The 16,104-nt window shown below is 39.6% G+C and overlaps 1 protein-coding gene across 1 annotated transcript in view; it reads left to right on the forward strand.

Annotated features, from left to right (window-relative positions):
- The first annotated feature begins 5,324 nt into the window (after positions 1–5,324).
- LOC149813563 (transcriptional elongation regulator MINIYO-like) overlaps positions 5,325–16,104 on the forward strand; it is a 54,683-nt gene continuing 43,903 nt past the window's right edge. Inside the window, exons 1-2 of the mRNA XM_089991978.1 lie at positions 5,325–5,533; positions 14,373–15,357. Of these exons, the coding sequence (XP_089848104.1) occupies positions 5,351–5,533; positions 14,373–15,357 (1,168 nt within the window). The 5' untranslated portion in view covers positions 5,325–5,350. The remainder of the gene's footprint in view (positions 5,534–14,372; positions 15,358–16,104) is intronic.

The raw sequence follows: 16,104 nt of genomic DNA on the forward strand, positions 1-16,104 counted from the left end.
AATGACAGTATAAAGTGGTATTTGGATCATAGCCCTGAATGTGGGGATAATCTGTCTATATCTTTGTCAGAAAGTTTCAGACATGCCATTGTATGAAAATAGAGATTCTTTTACTAATTAACAAGGAGTCATTCATAGCTCGGGTCTTTGGTAGGATGCTTGATGAGGTTTGTTCTGATTTAGCCCTCTCCTCTATCCAAGGCCTCTATGGTGATAGCGGATGACTGACTGTAGGTTGTCTTTGTTGTCATGGAACTGATCATTCTAATACCTATAATCACTGACTGTAATTACTGTCCTTGTTGTCTTTGTTGTTCTGAAGTGCATGGTGTCAAACTTGCATTGATAGCCCAGTACTCTTGGCAAGCTGGGCCTTACTGGCAGGTTAGGCCTGTGATTTGTGCTGAAAGCTTAGAGCTCAACAAAATATGTGTGTCTGAATGTTCAAACTTGCTTTGTGTAACTTTTGTAATGTGTTTGGACACGGATATTATCAGACTAAACCTTTTAGCTGTGGAATGATATTGGCTTCGCTCCGACTAAGTGAAATCCTATTCATTCCTTTGTGTGGCAACTATATCAGCAACCTGTGAGTTTGAACAAGAAGTGATAATTGGCTTTACACTTACTATTCTTGTTAAGAAGTGCAGGTTCCCATAGACTTTGGAGCACTTGAATGGTAAATGATTAGTAAATTCAAAGAACATGATGAATGACACTGGCCAGATTGCCTATTAATGTTGAAAAGTTGTGATAACATAGCTTTGCTTGATGAATTGTTGGGGAAAGAAACCCTCATATGGATTTTTTGCAAAATGCATTTGGATTTTGAGATGAGCATTCTTGTAAATGAGAATTCTCACTGCCCCCACAATTTTATTTTGTTTGGGAACTCACGAGAATCCCAATTCCACCATTTTCTCATGAATTCCCCAAATCAAGGACAGAAGTATGCCTTCACCATTATAATTTAATTTATCATATGTAAAGGTGGCAATTGTATTTTTTAAAGCTTCATGGGTCATTAATTTTATCTTTTATTATGCAGTCACTTCCAGTGAGAATTCACAATTAGCTAGTTGATCTCTCTGCTAAATCAAAATGCAACCTTAGTTATAATGAAACTTGCTAATATTTTCTTTATAGCTATTAGCAACTGATTTCATGTATCGGCGGTTTTGGATCACTGAGGCTGGTTTTCCCCAAGAGGGGGGGGGGGCGTGGTTTCTTGCACTTCTGAATTATGTCTGTTTAGTGGTAACAGAGTGATTTTGTGTTTGTTGTACACAAGTTGCACGCTTTTTTATTTGGATCATGAAGCGCCTTCTAACCCTGTGGCCGCCCTAACAGCATGATGGTATTTGTATTTGGTTTCTTTGTAGGGATAGTTACGAGTAACCTATGCTAGCAGTTAGCAATTACAAGCATATTTTGTTTTGGACAATTGGTTTTCTAATTGATTGTTGTCATTTTCATTGATTCACATCAACTAGGGAAATTAGATATACAATAGCGCTGATTATCACAAAACAGCTTTTTGGATGCTGTTTGCTTGGTTGAATTTTCTATCTGATGATTGCATTGTGGTTTAATTTGGAAGTGTTTAAGGACTTCATAATCTATATGGCCATTCTGCATTTATCACAACCTGGATTCTTTTCAAGATAACGGGGGCGGGGATGGGGGATTAGTATTTTGAGATGGGGGCGGGGGTGGAGGTCCAAAGTCTCCCCCACCACGGGGGTGGACTGAGGATGAAGGTTACAATTTAGAGATGGGGCAGGGGTGGAGATCTTGTCCCCCACCCCGCCCCGCCCCGGTCCACTGCCATCCCTACTCCTACCTCATAGCCCTATTGTTTATCAAGTACGAAGCTGAGGTTGACCCTCCTAAATGCGATACTGATGCGTTATTATGTTGTTTGGTTGGGACGAGGAGCCCACTGCCCACCAAACAAAAGGCAAGTTTGATAGAAATTGTTGGAATCTAATTCAGGTGCAATGTGATTTCACACTTTAAGTGTGCTGCTGCACCTAGCCATTGAGTGAGCTTGGGTCCCAAAGGATGGTGAGTCTTATCCAGCTCCAATTTGGATAAGGCCCAACATTTTTGGCCTTTAATGGTATCATGAATTTGATTGGGTCCACTGCCTCACTGTTAGATATGGATCTACACATCTAAGTCATATCGACCAAAAAGTTCTGACCCATCCCTCTCTCTGGCATTCAATGGCTTTGGCTAGTGCGTAGTTGGCTGAAGACATGGGATTGGTTGGGGGAACGAGTGAATTCAGTTCCCAACCCTCAACAATGATAAGGCAATAATATGATGTAGAAAAGGGGTAGTGTTAAATCTTGGCGTAGGTGTGGGCATTGGGCCGTTTAGAGCTCGGCCCATCGAGCTTTAAGTGCGGTCTGGTCCGGAGATTGCCTGGCTTGTTTACTAACGGGTCGGTTTTTGGTCCGGTTCTTAACGGGCTCGAGTTTGAAAAGAAGTCCATGACCCGACACATTAGCTCAATGTGAAGCGAGCTGGGTACCTAAACCCAATTAATTAGGTAAATAATAAATAATTAACAAATTCTCGTGTCGTCATCACTCACACGAATGCTGACTCGACGTCTTGGCAATGTTGTTAAAATCAGTCTGAATCGGCGGATTAAGATCGAACTGGCCAAATGATTTTCAAAAGGGGCCTATTCACAACTGATTCAATTCATGTTTTTAATATTGTTAACAAGGTTAAAAATTGTTTAATATTTTCTTAATATTTTTTATTATTTAACGACACATGTCATTGGACGGTAAAAGGTTGTCGATTCCATTCGATTCTTAAGTTTTTTTTTTTAGAAACCAAATCATCTAGCGACTGATTTTAACAACATCACGATTACCGGGACCGACCCATACCAAACCCTATAGGGTTCGGGTAAGGTGATAAATAAGAAGACCCGATTAAGATCTGGGTCCAGAAATGAAGGTCCGATTAATATATGGATATGGGTATAGTTTGTGAAATTTTATACCACCAGACCCGACCCAAGTTCTGATTAAGACCCACAAAGTTTCAATGAAAGAATGTTAAAAAAATGCTATTTTATCGGGTATATTTCAGGTCTGGTTCATTTAGTTCTTATTGGGTCGGGGTATGGTTTCTTTTATGGTGGGTCTGATTAAACTTAGGTCTAGAAATAATACCATACCTGAAAATCACGGTCAAGTCTGGTTCCACCTGGGTCCAAACCAAACCCGACCCGTTGACACCCCCTACCCATACTTAACCCATTTGACAACGTCAATACTTGAAGACCCACACTGAGGTTACGTCTCTTTTTGGTTGAAATTTCCAGTTAGAACGTAACCCACATGTAACGTTGGGCTGTTGGCACATAATAATAGGCGACAGAGGAGGGGATCAAACGCATCGAATAATACAGCCCTACACATCATGGTGGATTCGAGCCTGAATCTGATTTTTTTTAGTCTGAATCAAGATCCAGATCCGAATAGATTCGGTGAAAGAAAACTAATTCGGTATCTGGATTTTGGTTTTTCACTTCTGCCACCGATCCATGAAAAGCCGTCTCGACCAACATATGGAGCAGTTTAACATGTCTGGAAATTATGGCCTTCCCTGATCAATTTCAACATGGTTTTCATGGCGTTAGGTAAAGGGGGTGTTTGCTTCATTTTCTTTCCTATGAAAATGAGGCCCTCTTTCATAAGAAAAGGTCATATGTTCACTAGAAATATGTTATGAGGCAACAAATCACAAATGTCCATTATAAGAGTTTGATTAGGGGTTGTCTCTAGGGTGGGAGTTTTTCGTATGAAAGGTGTTCTTTTCAAAACAACACCACACTGATCATTTCTTACAAAAAGGTGAACCCATGTTATGGGCATACTTGGCGTTTAATTAACTGAATGACACGTTCTCATATGAAAATGAATTGTTTTCTCATGAAACAAACACTGATAAGCTACGTTTAACCAATATTCCAACATTTGGTTCTACTAGTTCTAACTCATACTAAACGGGATCACGTTGCCCCACACTAGAATTTAAACCTCACGCTGTTATCATGCTACGCTGGAAATAAGGGTGTAACTGGGTTGGATATACCCGAACTGACCTGATATTCCTAGACGGTTTGACCCAACCCAATATTTGTAAACCAATGAGTTTGGGTCAGGTCTAAAATATAGACCAATAGAGAAAGCGGGTTGGTTTTTAGGTACAGTGAAGGTAACCCCGAACCTGTTTTGATTCAACGCGTCCTTTCATACCCGACCCATACAGTTTCACAAATTGTACAACCGAACCGACCAGAATCCATTTCATACTCGAACCGATTATGTACCCAAACCCTTTCGTACTTTAACCGACCCAAACCTGAACCTATTTAGACCCCCCACCATTAGAACAGGTTCAGACCCATTTTGTTGAGCAACATAAGCAAATAGTATTTTTAATGAATAGCCAATTCCATCGATTTACATAGTTAAATTTTGACTAGGAGCTAATTGGGTCTAGAACACCAATCATATTGAGATCAGATGCAATCACATTGCACCTATTCTGGCATGTGACATAGCTCTACAGTGATGATGCCATTTAGGGCGTGTCTCATGAGTGACACGATCTGCCATGTATTCTTAATAGTTTGTAAGTTTATATATTAAAATATTAAAAATTACTTTTATGGTAGAAAAAATTAAAAAATCTTTTCCCTCGTTTCTTATTTATCATACAATAAAATCTTTGTACTCACATGTCGGGTCCTACCCGTATCGTTGTGACATAGCCTCTATGTGTAAGGCTGCAGGCGCTGAAGATCTAGGGATGTAAACGGTTTGGATTCGGATTGGATGTTCCTAATACCATATCTGACTAATATGTTGGCTAAATGATTCGAATTCGATGGTAAAAAGCTCATACCAGACCCTCATTTTACATGTAGACGGATTCTTATATCCATCAAATTAAGATATTTAACGGATTTGGTGGCAAAAGATCAAAATCATATCCGCACCTAATTACAATCGGATATGGTTTTGGCTCACCAAATGCAACTAAACCGAATCAAATTCGGCCGGATACCGGATAAAATCCGATTATTTGAAGATCTAAGAGAACCCGAAACATTGGTGACAATCCAAACGCGACCCCCAACGAAATGAGGCTCCTAGCGCTCAAGATCTAAGAAAACCCCGAATATTGGTGACAATCCAAACGAGATCTAACCAAATTATGCGGCAAGGCAAACCCCGCGCCGCGGTTCAAAAGATAGTCTCCTTCTCTTCTCTGCTCCTTCTGTCGGCGTCTCTCTCTCTCTCTCTCTCTCTGAAGGATGGTAAAGGGTAGGGATGTGCCGCCGGCTGCTTCAGCGAGGCTGCCGGAGGAAGCGTCTAAGCTCGTCGGCCGCATCATCGAGAAGGGCTTCTCCACCAGCAGCAGCGACGCCCGCTTCTCCCTCCCCGAACCTTCCCTCCTTCCCTTCCCCGTCGCCCGCCACAGATCCCACGGCGGCCCGGTACAATTCCCTCTCTTTCTCTTCATTCTCCCATTATTCTTCCTTTTAGTCTTCCAATCGATCGTGTTTTCTCTCCTTTTGCCCTTTTCTTCCCTATATCGAAAACTCGAATTGCTATCTCGACTGTTTCGACGATCTCCAATGTGTTTATTTGCGGTGGAGTTCGTGGGAGTTAGGTTTAACTCCCCGAAATCGTTCTCAGTTTTAGGAATCAATCGTTCTCAGTTCAAATGTCGTTTGAGGTGTTTAATTTCTTTCGCTTTTTGCGCCGTTCTTTTCCGGGATTGATGTATGAATTCTTAGGAAAGAAATCTTTTGGTGATTCATTCGAGTGAGATTTGTTGGAAACTTGGGACCTTCTTTCTTGACCGTGGTGGGACCTTTGCTTGGAGGCGCGCAACAATGCCCTTTCTCAAAAGCTACAGTTGCCCCACCAGGATAGAGCCCGGGTGCAGAAGGGTTGTGCACAACTTAGCTTCTGGGATACAACCAAGCCTCACCTCCTCGTGAAATGCTAACCACCTCTGGCACCGGGTAAGTTAGTCACCATGACTCAGTCACCCTGACCAGCTTCACAGTACGGGAGAGGAAGGAGAGGAAGTATAAACCACAGGAAAACAGGGAAGAATAAAAAACCCATTTTCACACCTCCTTTTTCGTCTTTAAAACTCGTCTTTGCAATGTCCCATCAAGGGCGGCCACAGCCCAAAATAGGGTGCCACGTGAGCAGGCCATCCCAACCTATCGACAGGTTGAGGCTAAAGCCTGATACCCAAATCACAAAGAAATTTCGCAAGCCATAGTGAAAATTTGCAAGTCACAAGTCAAAAGGAATTTCACAAGACATAAGGGAAATTTGCAGCACATAAAGGAAATTTGCAAGTCAAAAGAAATTTCGCAAGTCATGAGGAAATTCGCAAGCCATGAAGGAATTTTGCAACTCACAAAGAAAATTCGCAATCCATGAAGGAATTTTGCAACTCATAAAGGAAATTTACAAGCCATGAATGAATTTTGCAACTCATAAAGGAAATTCTCAAGTCATAAAGGAAAATTGCAAGACACAAAGGATTTTCGCAAAATCACAAGACCAAGACCGGACCGAACCGAACCGAATTTGAATCCAAGACTGAAACCGAGATCGAGGCCGAACCCGAACCTAAATCCAAATCCAAATCCAAATTTATAATCCAGAATCATTAATAATAAAGTTCATTTAACAAGATCAAGATCTAATGCCCCTTGAGGGCCTTGCCCTCTAAGGCAACTCCCCTCAATATAAACACTTGGAATTTTTCAAAGATGATAGATATGAGACTAAACAATTTTCATAAAGTGACTTTTCCCTCTAAAATGCTTTTTCAAATAACTAGGCAAAAGAAGGGGTTATTTAGCCAGAAAAACCTTGGTTACAAATGGCATAATGTTGAGCAAAATACGCACAATCCCCCACGTGGGTCAAAATTAAGATAAAAGAGAAGAGTGGAGTTGTTCGTGAAAGTCATATGCATAGGTGAAAGTACCTTTCAATTTAAACCAACACTTAGTGTGAACATGATTCAGATAGTTTCAGAGACTAAGTAACTAGCAACTTTGAACTTAGCCTCAAATATGGACATCTTAGGCCTATTCACATACATACTCCTTTCAAGTAACTATATGTGTCATCAAATATATTAAGGCTACATATATTAAAGGTCCGATACAGTATCCCATTTCATGAGTGCTCTAGAGACAACCTCCATCTCATAGAAGGCGACCCATACCTTCACACTCATATAGGCTATGTCACAGGGATTCGGCTAGCAGGGTGCCGCACCCGCGTCGACGCGACTCGACGCGGGTGCGGGTGCGGCACCGGGTGCGGTCAACCCGATCCTGGGTGCGTTGACCGCACCCAGGATCATTTAGGTCCATTTTTTTTTAAAATTTGCCCTATGAAATGGGCTGCGAAATTTAAAAAAAAAAAATTCTGCTGACAGCAGCTGCTGCAGCTGACAGTAGCTGCTGCAGCTGACAGCAGTCCTAATCTTTCTTTTTCGTATGCTGACAACAACTGCTGCTCCTAATCCTTTTTTTTGTAAAGGATTTTCTCTCTTCATAATAAATGATAGACAACTGCTCCTAATCCTTCTTTTTCGTAAAGTATTTTCTCTCTCCATAATAAATGATAATGATGGTGGTAGCCTTGCTGGCTATTAGTATTCACTGTTCTCCTGACGAGATGGGTGCGTGCAGCTGTATATAAAATGAAATTTGAAAAAACCCGCGTCGGGGGAACCCCCGACCCCCTTATATATATATATATTACATTTTTGCCCCTGCCGCACCCCCGCACCCGGGTTTTTTGGAAGTGCCGAATCCCCGCACCCGCACCCGCACCCATGTGACATAGCATATAGGTGAGTCTATTAAAAGTGAAAACTTGTTTCAACCACCTTAACCAATATGCCCTACAGACTTCATTAAGAGTCAAGAGACTTATCCTCGTAACACAGTTTTTTCGAGCACTTACATCAGAATGAGACATGATGATACTCTCTACCTTCACATATATAAAAGTGCTCACCTGATTACTCTAATGACTTGTTCTTCCCTTTGAACTAAGAACTCAGACAACCCGAGTCACTCTGTATGGTTTCCATCATGTGTAACCTCTTTAGTGGGTTTTAATCTCATTCTCTCATATGTATTCTTAATGATTTTACGTGAAAGGCCATTCGTAAGTGGATATGCCAAATTTTGGCAAGATTTTCACATATTCCACAGAAATTACTCCTTGCTTGATTAAATTATTCACAGTGTTGTGATGTAGACATATATGTTTAGATTTTTCATTGTATATGTTGCTCCCTGCTTTATATATAGCAACTTGTTTATCACAGTGAATAGCCACAGGAGGCAACAGTTTGCTACCCAATGAAATCTCAATCAAGAGGTTTCTTAGCCATTCGGCTTCCATACTAGTAGATGCTAGTGCTATGAGCTCAACCTTCATAGTGGATTGAGTTATAATGGTTTGCTTCTTAGAAGCTCAAGAAATAGCCCCAAATCCAAGGGTAAAGGCTCATCCACTTATGGATATCGAGTCATCTGTATCGGAGATCCAGTTGGCATCACTATAACCTTCAATGTTAGCGGGTTCCTCCATATAGAATAACCCATAATCCAAAGTCCCTTTAAGTTTCTTTGGGACCCTGAAAACAACATCCTAATATTCAAGTCCCGAATTGCTAGTGTATCTACTCAGCTTGCTCATGCAAAGTGCTATGTCTGGTCTAGTCCCATTTATAGCATATATACGACTTTTCATAATACTAGCATACTCAAGTTGGGAAACACCTCTTCTAGTGTATTTAGATAATTTAACACTGTGATCAAAAGGAGTGTCAACGGTTTTGCAATCAAAATTTTTTTCTAAGCACTTTCTCAATATAACATGATTGACTTAAGCCATATCCATGCTCATCTCTCACAAGTTTGATTCCTAGAATCACACCAACAAGCCCTATATCTTTCATGTAAAAGTTAAGTGACAGAAAAAACTTAGTATCATTTATGCGTTCTATATTGTTACTAAGTATTAACATGTCATCTACATATAAACAAATTATGACCTATGTCACATGGGTGCGGGGGTGTGACACTCTAAAAAACCTTGGGTGCAGGGGTGCCGCAGGGCAAAAATGTAAAAAATTATATATATTATATATATATATATATATATATATAATTTTGAAGTTTTAACAGTTAACATTGTCATAATATCATTCATCATGCATGCAATATATCAACCTAAATATCAATCAAATATTTAGTAGCCCTTGAGAAATTGCAGAGAACGTGGTTGTTTCCAGTGAAGAAAAAAGTTCAATGGTAGAAAATTTAGTAGCTAAAAAGATTACTTATTAAATAAAAGGTATAGGTAAAACAAGACCCCATTGTACTAGAGGCCAAGAAGAACTAGTTTGGGGGTGTAAAACCCAAGGTTTTCGATTTTTTTTTTTTGCTTTTTGGTCAGACTCGGGTCGGGTCTGGACCCGGATCCGAACCGGGTACGCCCCACCCTGCGGGCCCCCTTCGACTGCGTGCCCCCTTTCCCCCTTTTGCTTTGCCGCTGCCACCCTCGTCCCTCTTCGCCCTCTTTCCTCTCTCGTCCTACCTCCAGCCTCCGGCCGACAGTCGTTGGAGTCCCCCCGTCGGTGACCTCACTCCGCGTCCGGCCACCTACCACCATCGGCGACCCTAGCCGGAGCACCTCCCGACCTCCTGTCCCCGCTGCCATCTCTCCCTCTCTCTGTGCTCGCTCCCCTCTTCGATAGCTCGCCCGACGACCCCCGCATCCCTCCCCTTCTCGGTGACCTAGCCCATCGTCGGGGTTGCGGGTGGGGTTGACGTCGACGATCGTCGGATGTCTGCGACGAGGGAGAGGAGGAGGTGGCGTCGGGCTTCCCTGAGAGACGTCGGGAGGAGAGGAGGCAAGCGAGAGAGCAAAGCTGCGTGGGAGAGGAGAGCTGCGAAAGAGGATTAGGGCAAGCAAAAACAATTTTTTTTTACGTCCGAAAATTGGATGAAAATAACCCTGGGTGCGGTCAACGCACCCAGGGTCGTGTTGATCGCACCGGGTGCCGCACTCGCACCCGCGTCATGTCGACGCGGGTGCGACACCTGCTTTGTCGAATCCGTGTGACTTAGATTATGACAATGTTTTCATAATCAACTTTAGTATATATGCATTTCTCAGAATAAAAAATGTTAAACCATAAGTTAAAATTACTTTATCAAAATTTTCATGCCATTGTTTTGGAGCTTGTTTCAATCCGTATGAGGACTTAAGCAATATGCAAACTTTATTATCTTTATCAGGAACTGCAAAACCTTCAGGTTGTTCCATGCAAATCTCTTCTAAATTGCTATTTAAAAAAATAGTTTTAACATCCATTTGATGAATTTTAAGTTCGAAAATAGAAGCTAAAGTTATAAGAACTCTAATTGAAGTTATTCTAGAAACTGGAGCATACGTGTCAAAATAATTCATCTTTGATTTTTGTTTAAAGCCTTTTGCTACTAATCTCACTTTAAATTTGTCAATTGATCCATTTGCTCTAATCTTTTTCTTGAAAATTCATTTGCAGCAAAGCGGTTTAAAGCCTCGTGATAATTATGATAAAACCCATGTTTTATTTTCAAGAATAAAATCAATTTCATTTTGAATAGCTTCTTTCCAAGATACAACATTATGTGATGACATAGCTTCAAAAAAACTTAAAGGGTCTCTATCAATCATATAGAGATAAAAGTCCTTTCCAAAATCCTTTGGTTTTCTAACTCTTATTTTTTCTAGTTTCTATATTTTCATGTTTCGAAATAGGTCTTTTGGATACAGGTTCATGAAAACCAACGAGAGAAGAAAGATTTTGCAAATCTTTGAAAACAAGATTTTCTCTAAACTCAGCTTGTACAGATTCATAAATAACTTTAGTTTTTAAATTCATAAATCTATATGCCTTGTTGTTTTGAGAATAACCAATAAAAACACATATATTGGTTCTAGGTCTTAATTTAGTTAGTTTAGGTTCTTTCAATCTAACATAGGCTACACAACCCCAAACTTTAAGAAAATTTAAATTCGGTTCTCTATTTTTCCACAATTTATATGGAGTAAAATCTAATTTTGAATAAGGTATTCAAAATATGACATGCACTAAGTAGGGCTTTTCCCCATAAATTAAAATTAAGTCTAGAACTAATTAGCATTGCATTCACCATATCAATTAAAGTTATGTTTTTCTGTTCTATAACACCATTATGCTCAGGAGTGTAAGGTGAAGTGTTTTGTCTATGTATGTCATGTTCTTCACAAAATTTAATAAATTCATGAGATAAATATTCTTCACCTTTGTCAGACTTAAATGAAACAATTTTGCTGTTGTATAAATTCTCAACTTCAGCCTTAAAAATCTTAAATTTCTCAAAAGACTTATCTTTACTTTTCATAAGATAAACATAAGCAGATTTAGAGAAATCATTAATGAAAGTTATGAAATACATATTACCCTCACGAGTTGGAGTGTTTGTCAAATCACATACATCACTATGTATGAGTTCAAGAATTTTAGTACTTCTTTCTACTCCATAAAAAGGTTTCTTTGGAAACTTTGCTTGAACGCACACGTTGCATTTATTATAGTGATCATGCGTGCAAACAAGAATTAATTCTAATTTACCCATTTTCTTAATGGATCCATAATGCACATGATCAAGTTTAGCATGCCATACATCAAAAGAGTCAAGCAAGTAAAAAAAACTGAGATATTCTCATTTATCACATTCAGTTTAAACATACCATTAGAAACAAAACCCTTTCAAATGAAAACACGATTCTTCAACAATACTAAATTTTCAGATTCAAACACTAACTTAAAACCATGCGTGGTCAGTAGGAAGACTTATACAAGGTTCTTTGTCACGGTGGGTATATGGTGCATATTCGTGAGGGTAAGACATTTCCCGGACGTGAATTTCAGTTTCAGAATCCTTTTTCCTTCAACCTTTGCAGGATGAGAGTTCCCCATGTGTACTTCATTGTCTACCCCCACGAGTTTGTATGTATCAAACATACTATGGTAATTACAAATATGAATTGTAGACCCAAAATCCACGTACGACCTTTTATCCACTTGAACCATACAAATAGAGCTTACTACAACCACTAGGTTTTCTTCGGGAGCTTGAGCCTTGGTGCCTTGCCTCTTGCGATGACGACACTCTCTTGCATAGTGTCTTGGTTTGCCACAAACAAAGCATGAAACCACCTCACGTTTTGGTTTCTTAAAATATTTATGTTTCTTGTTCTTGTTAAAAATTCACATGCTATATATACGTATATACCTGAATATATATATATATATATATTATATACTCTTCATAATGTAATAGTATGTAGATGGAATCCTTTTTGTAATTTCTATTTTTATTTTTTCTTTTCTTTCTTTTTCATTTTTTATTTTCAAAGTTTGACTCTTTGACTAGCCGTTGGGCTACTCCCAACGGCTCTAAATAGAGCCGTTGGGAGATAGCCCAACGGCTAATCCTCTTTTTCTAAGTGTATAAATATTGGGCTAAATGCCCCATTGTAAAGAGTATTTTTGTAGTGAGGTTTACTCTCAATAAAGATCAATATTTCATGTGTCGTGTGCCTTAGTGCATTTTGAGATAGTTATGCCTTAGTGCATTCAACAAGTGAATATTATTGTCAAGTTCTTAGTAAACTTGATTATTTGTGACTTTCTTTTCAGTTACCACAAAATTCACTTTGGTGCCGACTTTTTTTACTTCCTCTTTTCTGTCTCTATGACGAACTTTCTCTTCAATACGAAGATGGAAAATGAGCTGTTCCAAAGTGGAGTCTTCGTTTTTATGTTTCAACATATTACAATAGTCTTTCCATAAATTGGGCAACTTCCCAATTATAACAATCATTTGGAAAGATTTATCAAGATTCATGCCTTCTACCCTAAGCTGGTGAACCAACAACTGCATCTCATCGATTTGGAGTAGAAGTGATTTATCATCACTAAAATTGAAATCTATATATCTACTAACCAGGAGCTTACAATTACCTGCATCCTCTGTATTGTATTTATTTTGAAGAGCTTGCTAGAGTTTTTTCGCAGAGTCTACTTCAGAGTAGATGTCAAACAACAAGTCGGACAATGCATTCAAGATGTGTCCTCGACACAAAAAGTCGTATTCCATCTACTTTCAACACTTCCTGTTCTCAGCAATGGTCTTATCTTCTCGTTCAGGAGGACAAGCTTCAAAGAACACGTACACCACCTTGGCCTTGGTCAGGAAGATCATGACTTTGTTCTGTTAGCGTTTGAAGTTGGTTTCATCAAATTGAGACAGTTTGGGAATCTCCTAGCTCTCGATCTTCACGGTAGGCGCCATGGAGCTTAGGATGTCGCTTTTGAATTGTTGGAAACTTGGGACCTTCTTTCTTGATCATGGAACCTTCGCTTGGATTGTGGGACCTTTGCTTGGAGGCGTGCAATAATGTGCTTTCTCAAAAGCGATAGTTGCCCCACCAGGATCGAGCCCGGGTGCAAAAGGATTGTGCACAACTTCGTTTATGGGATACAACCAAGCCTCACCTCCTCGTGAAATGCTAACCACCCCTGGCACTGGGTAAGTTAGCCACCATGACACAGTCACCCTGAACAACTTCACAATGGGGGAGAAGGAGATGAAGTAGTAAACTATAGGAAAACATGAAAGAAGAAAAAGAAGACCATTTTTGCACTTCCTTTTTCATCTTTAAAACTTGTCCTTGCAACGTTCTGGGTGGCCACCACCCAAAATCGGGTGCCACATGCACAGGCCATCCCAACGTATCAACACGTTGAGGCTAAAGCAAGATATATAAATCACAAATGAATTTCACCAGCCATAATGGAAATTCGCATTTGCAAGTCATAAGGAATTTCGCAACTCATAAAGGAAATAAATTCGCAAGCCATGAAGGAATTTTGCAACTCATAAAGGAAATTCGCAAGCCATGAAGGAATTTCGCAACTCATAAAGGAAATTCTCAAGTCATAAAGGAAAATTGCATCCATGGCCAAGTCTGAACCTGAATCCAAATCCATATTTAATAATTAATAATTAATAAGTTCATTTGACAAGCAATTAATGTTTGCTTTTCCTGTGCTCTTTCATATCTCAATTATTTAACACATATTTTAGGATCTTTAAAGTTCTCTTTTCTTTATGAATGAACCTTTTCCTCAATCTGTTATAGCTGTAACTTTCTTTCTAAAATTCATAATGTTATCAGCATAGGGCACCGGTAACTAGTGAAGAGGATGTTGAAGATAAAGAAGAGGAGGAATTTGATCCTGGAGCTGATTTTGTGCAGCCAATACACAGAAGGCCAAAGAAGGGTTTAGATTTTAGCAAGTGGAAACAACTGGTGCCAAAAGAATGCTTGATGGCGGCAAAAGAAAAGAGCAATACGAGCTCTGTTATGGTGGAGTCTAAAGCATTAGAAACAAAAGAAACGTCTGAAGTTATCAATGGGTCTAGAAGTTGCATGTCTGAGGCACCTTCTGACAAATTATCTAGTTGTGAAAAAGCAACCAAGAAAATCATCCCTATTGATATGTTACTTCCTGAAAATGGAGATTCTCGGTCTTCAAGATTGGCAGCTGTGACATTGACTGATGACATGGCACAAAACAGTGATTCTTCTCTTCTTCAAAGAGAAAAGCCAGAAGGTTTTGAGGCATGGCCGCAGACTAATCAATCGGGGGAATTTGAATCCCTGGGTGATAGTCTTATGTCAAATATGGATGGCATTGATGCTGAAAATAATGCCCGCCTACAGGCAATGTCGTCCGAGGAGATTGTTGAAGCACAAGCTGAAATAAAAGGGAGAATAAAACCTGAAATAGTTGAGATGCTGAAAAGGCATGGAAGAAAAAGGTTGGAAACACAAAAAAAGACCACATCAGACACAAGTTGTAGATCTGATCTTGATCAAAATCAGTTGTCTATGAAGTCAAGAAAGTTTTCACAGAATGAAACTGCGAAGGATCATGGATTAATGGATGTTGCATTATCCCCTAAAGAACCTCAATCTTTTGCTGGGGAGAATGGTGAAGGGAGAGCCAAGTCTTCAACAAACATTCATAGTCACCCAGATAATGATCCCAGGAAACCATCACATTCATCTGGTAGCTGTATGTGGGATATTTGGTCTAACAGGGTTGAGGCTGCAAGGAAACTTCGATTTACTTTCGATGGATCTGTTGTTACAGAAGGTACGTTGAGATTTCTCAGTGTTAAACTGCATAAATCCTTTTCGAATTCCTTTATCAGTGGAGCTTTGGCAACGTGTGTGTCTATGCATTTGTCCTTGTCTTTTATATACACATGTATACATGCATTCATACATACATACATACATACATACACACATACATACATACATACATACATACATACATACATACATACATACATACATACATACATACATACATACATACATACATACATACATACATACATACATACATACATACATACATACATGCATCTTTGTATGTATGAGATAGGGAGAGTGTGTGTGCATGCACCGTCTGGCACTAAGGTATCACCTGCATCCTATGTCACATAGGTATGGGCGCAGGTACAGGTTTGGGTGCAAGTATGTAGGGTACAACATGCAAATTTCTAAAAGTATGGGTATGGGGGTACATATATGTATGCATGTATAAAGAAAAAGATTGCATATATGCATATGGATATGCACATATGCATGTCTGCTGTATGTGTGTGTGCACGTGAGCATGTCTTATCTATCTATGTTTATATAAAAATATAAATATAAGTACATACACACAATACAAGAACAGATGAAAACAACCACGGTGAATGGATGAAGACAATAGGTAATGGGCAAGGTCTGGACCAGATCAGATCTGAATCTTGTCTGCTCTGTACCCATGGAGTACCAGTATCAGTGTTGACACGGCTCAACACGGGTATGGTACTCTTCTTGAAAT

Source organism: Nuphar pumila, chromosome 16 (genome assembly GCF_984573655.1).
Source record: "Nuphar pumila chromosome 16, dmNupPumi1.hap1.1, whole genome shotgun sequence".
Lineage (NCBI taxonomy): Eukaryota > Viridiplantae > Streptophyta > Magnoliopsida > Nymphaeales > Nymphaeaceae > Nuphar > Nuphar pumila.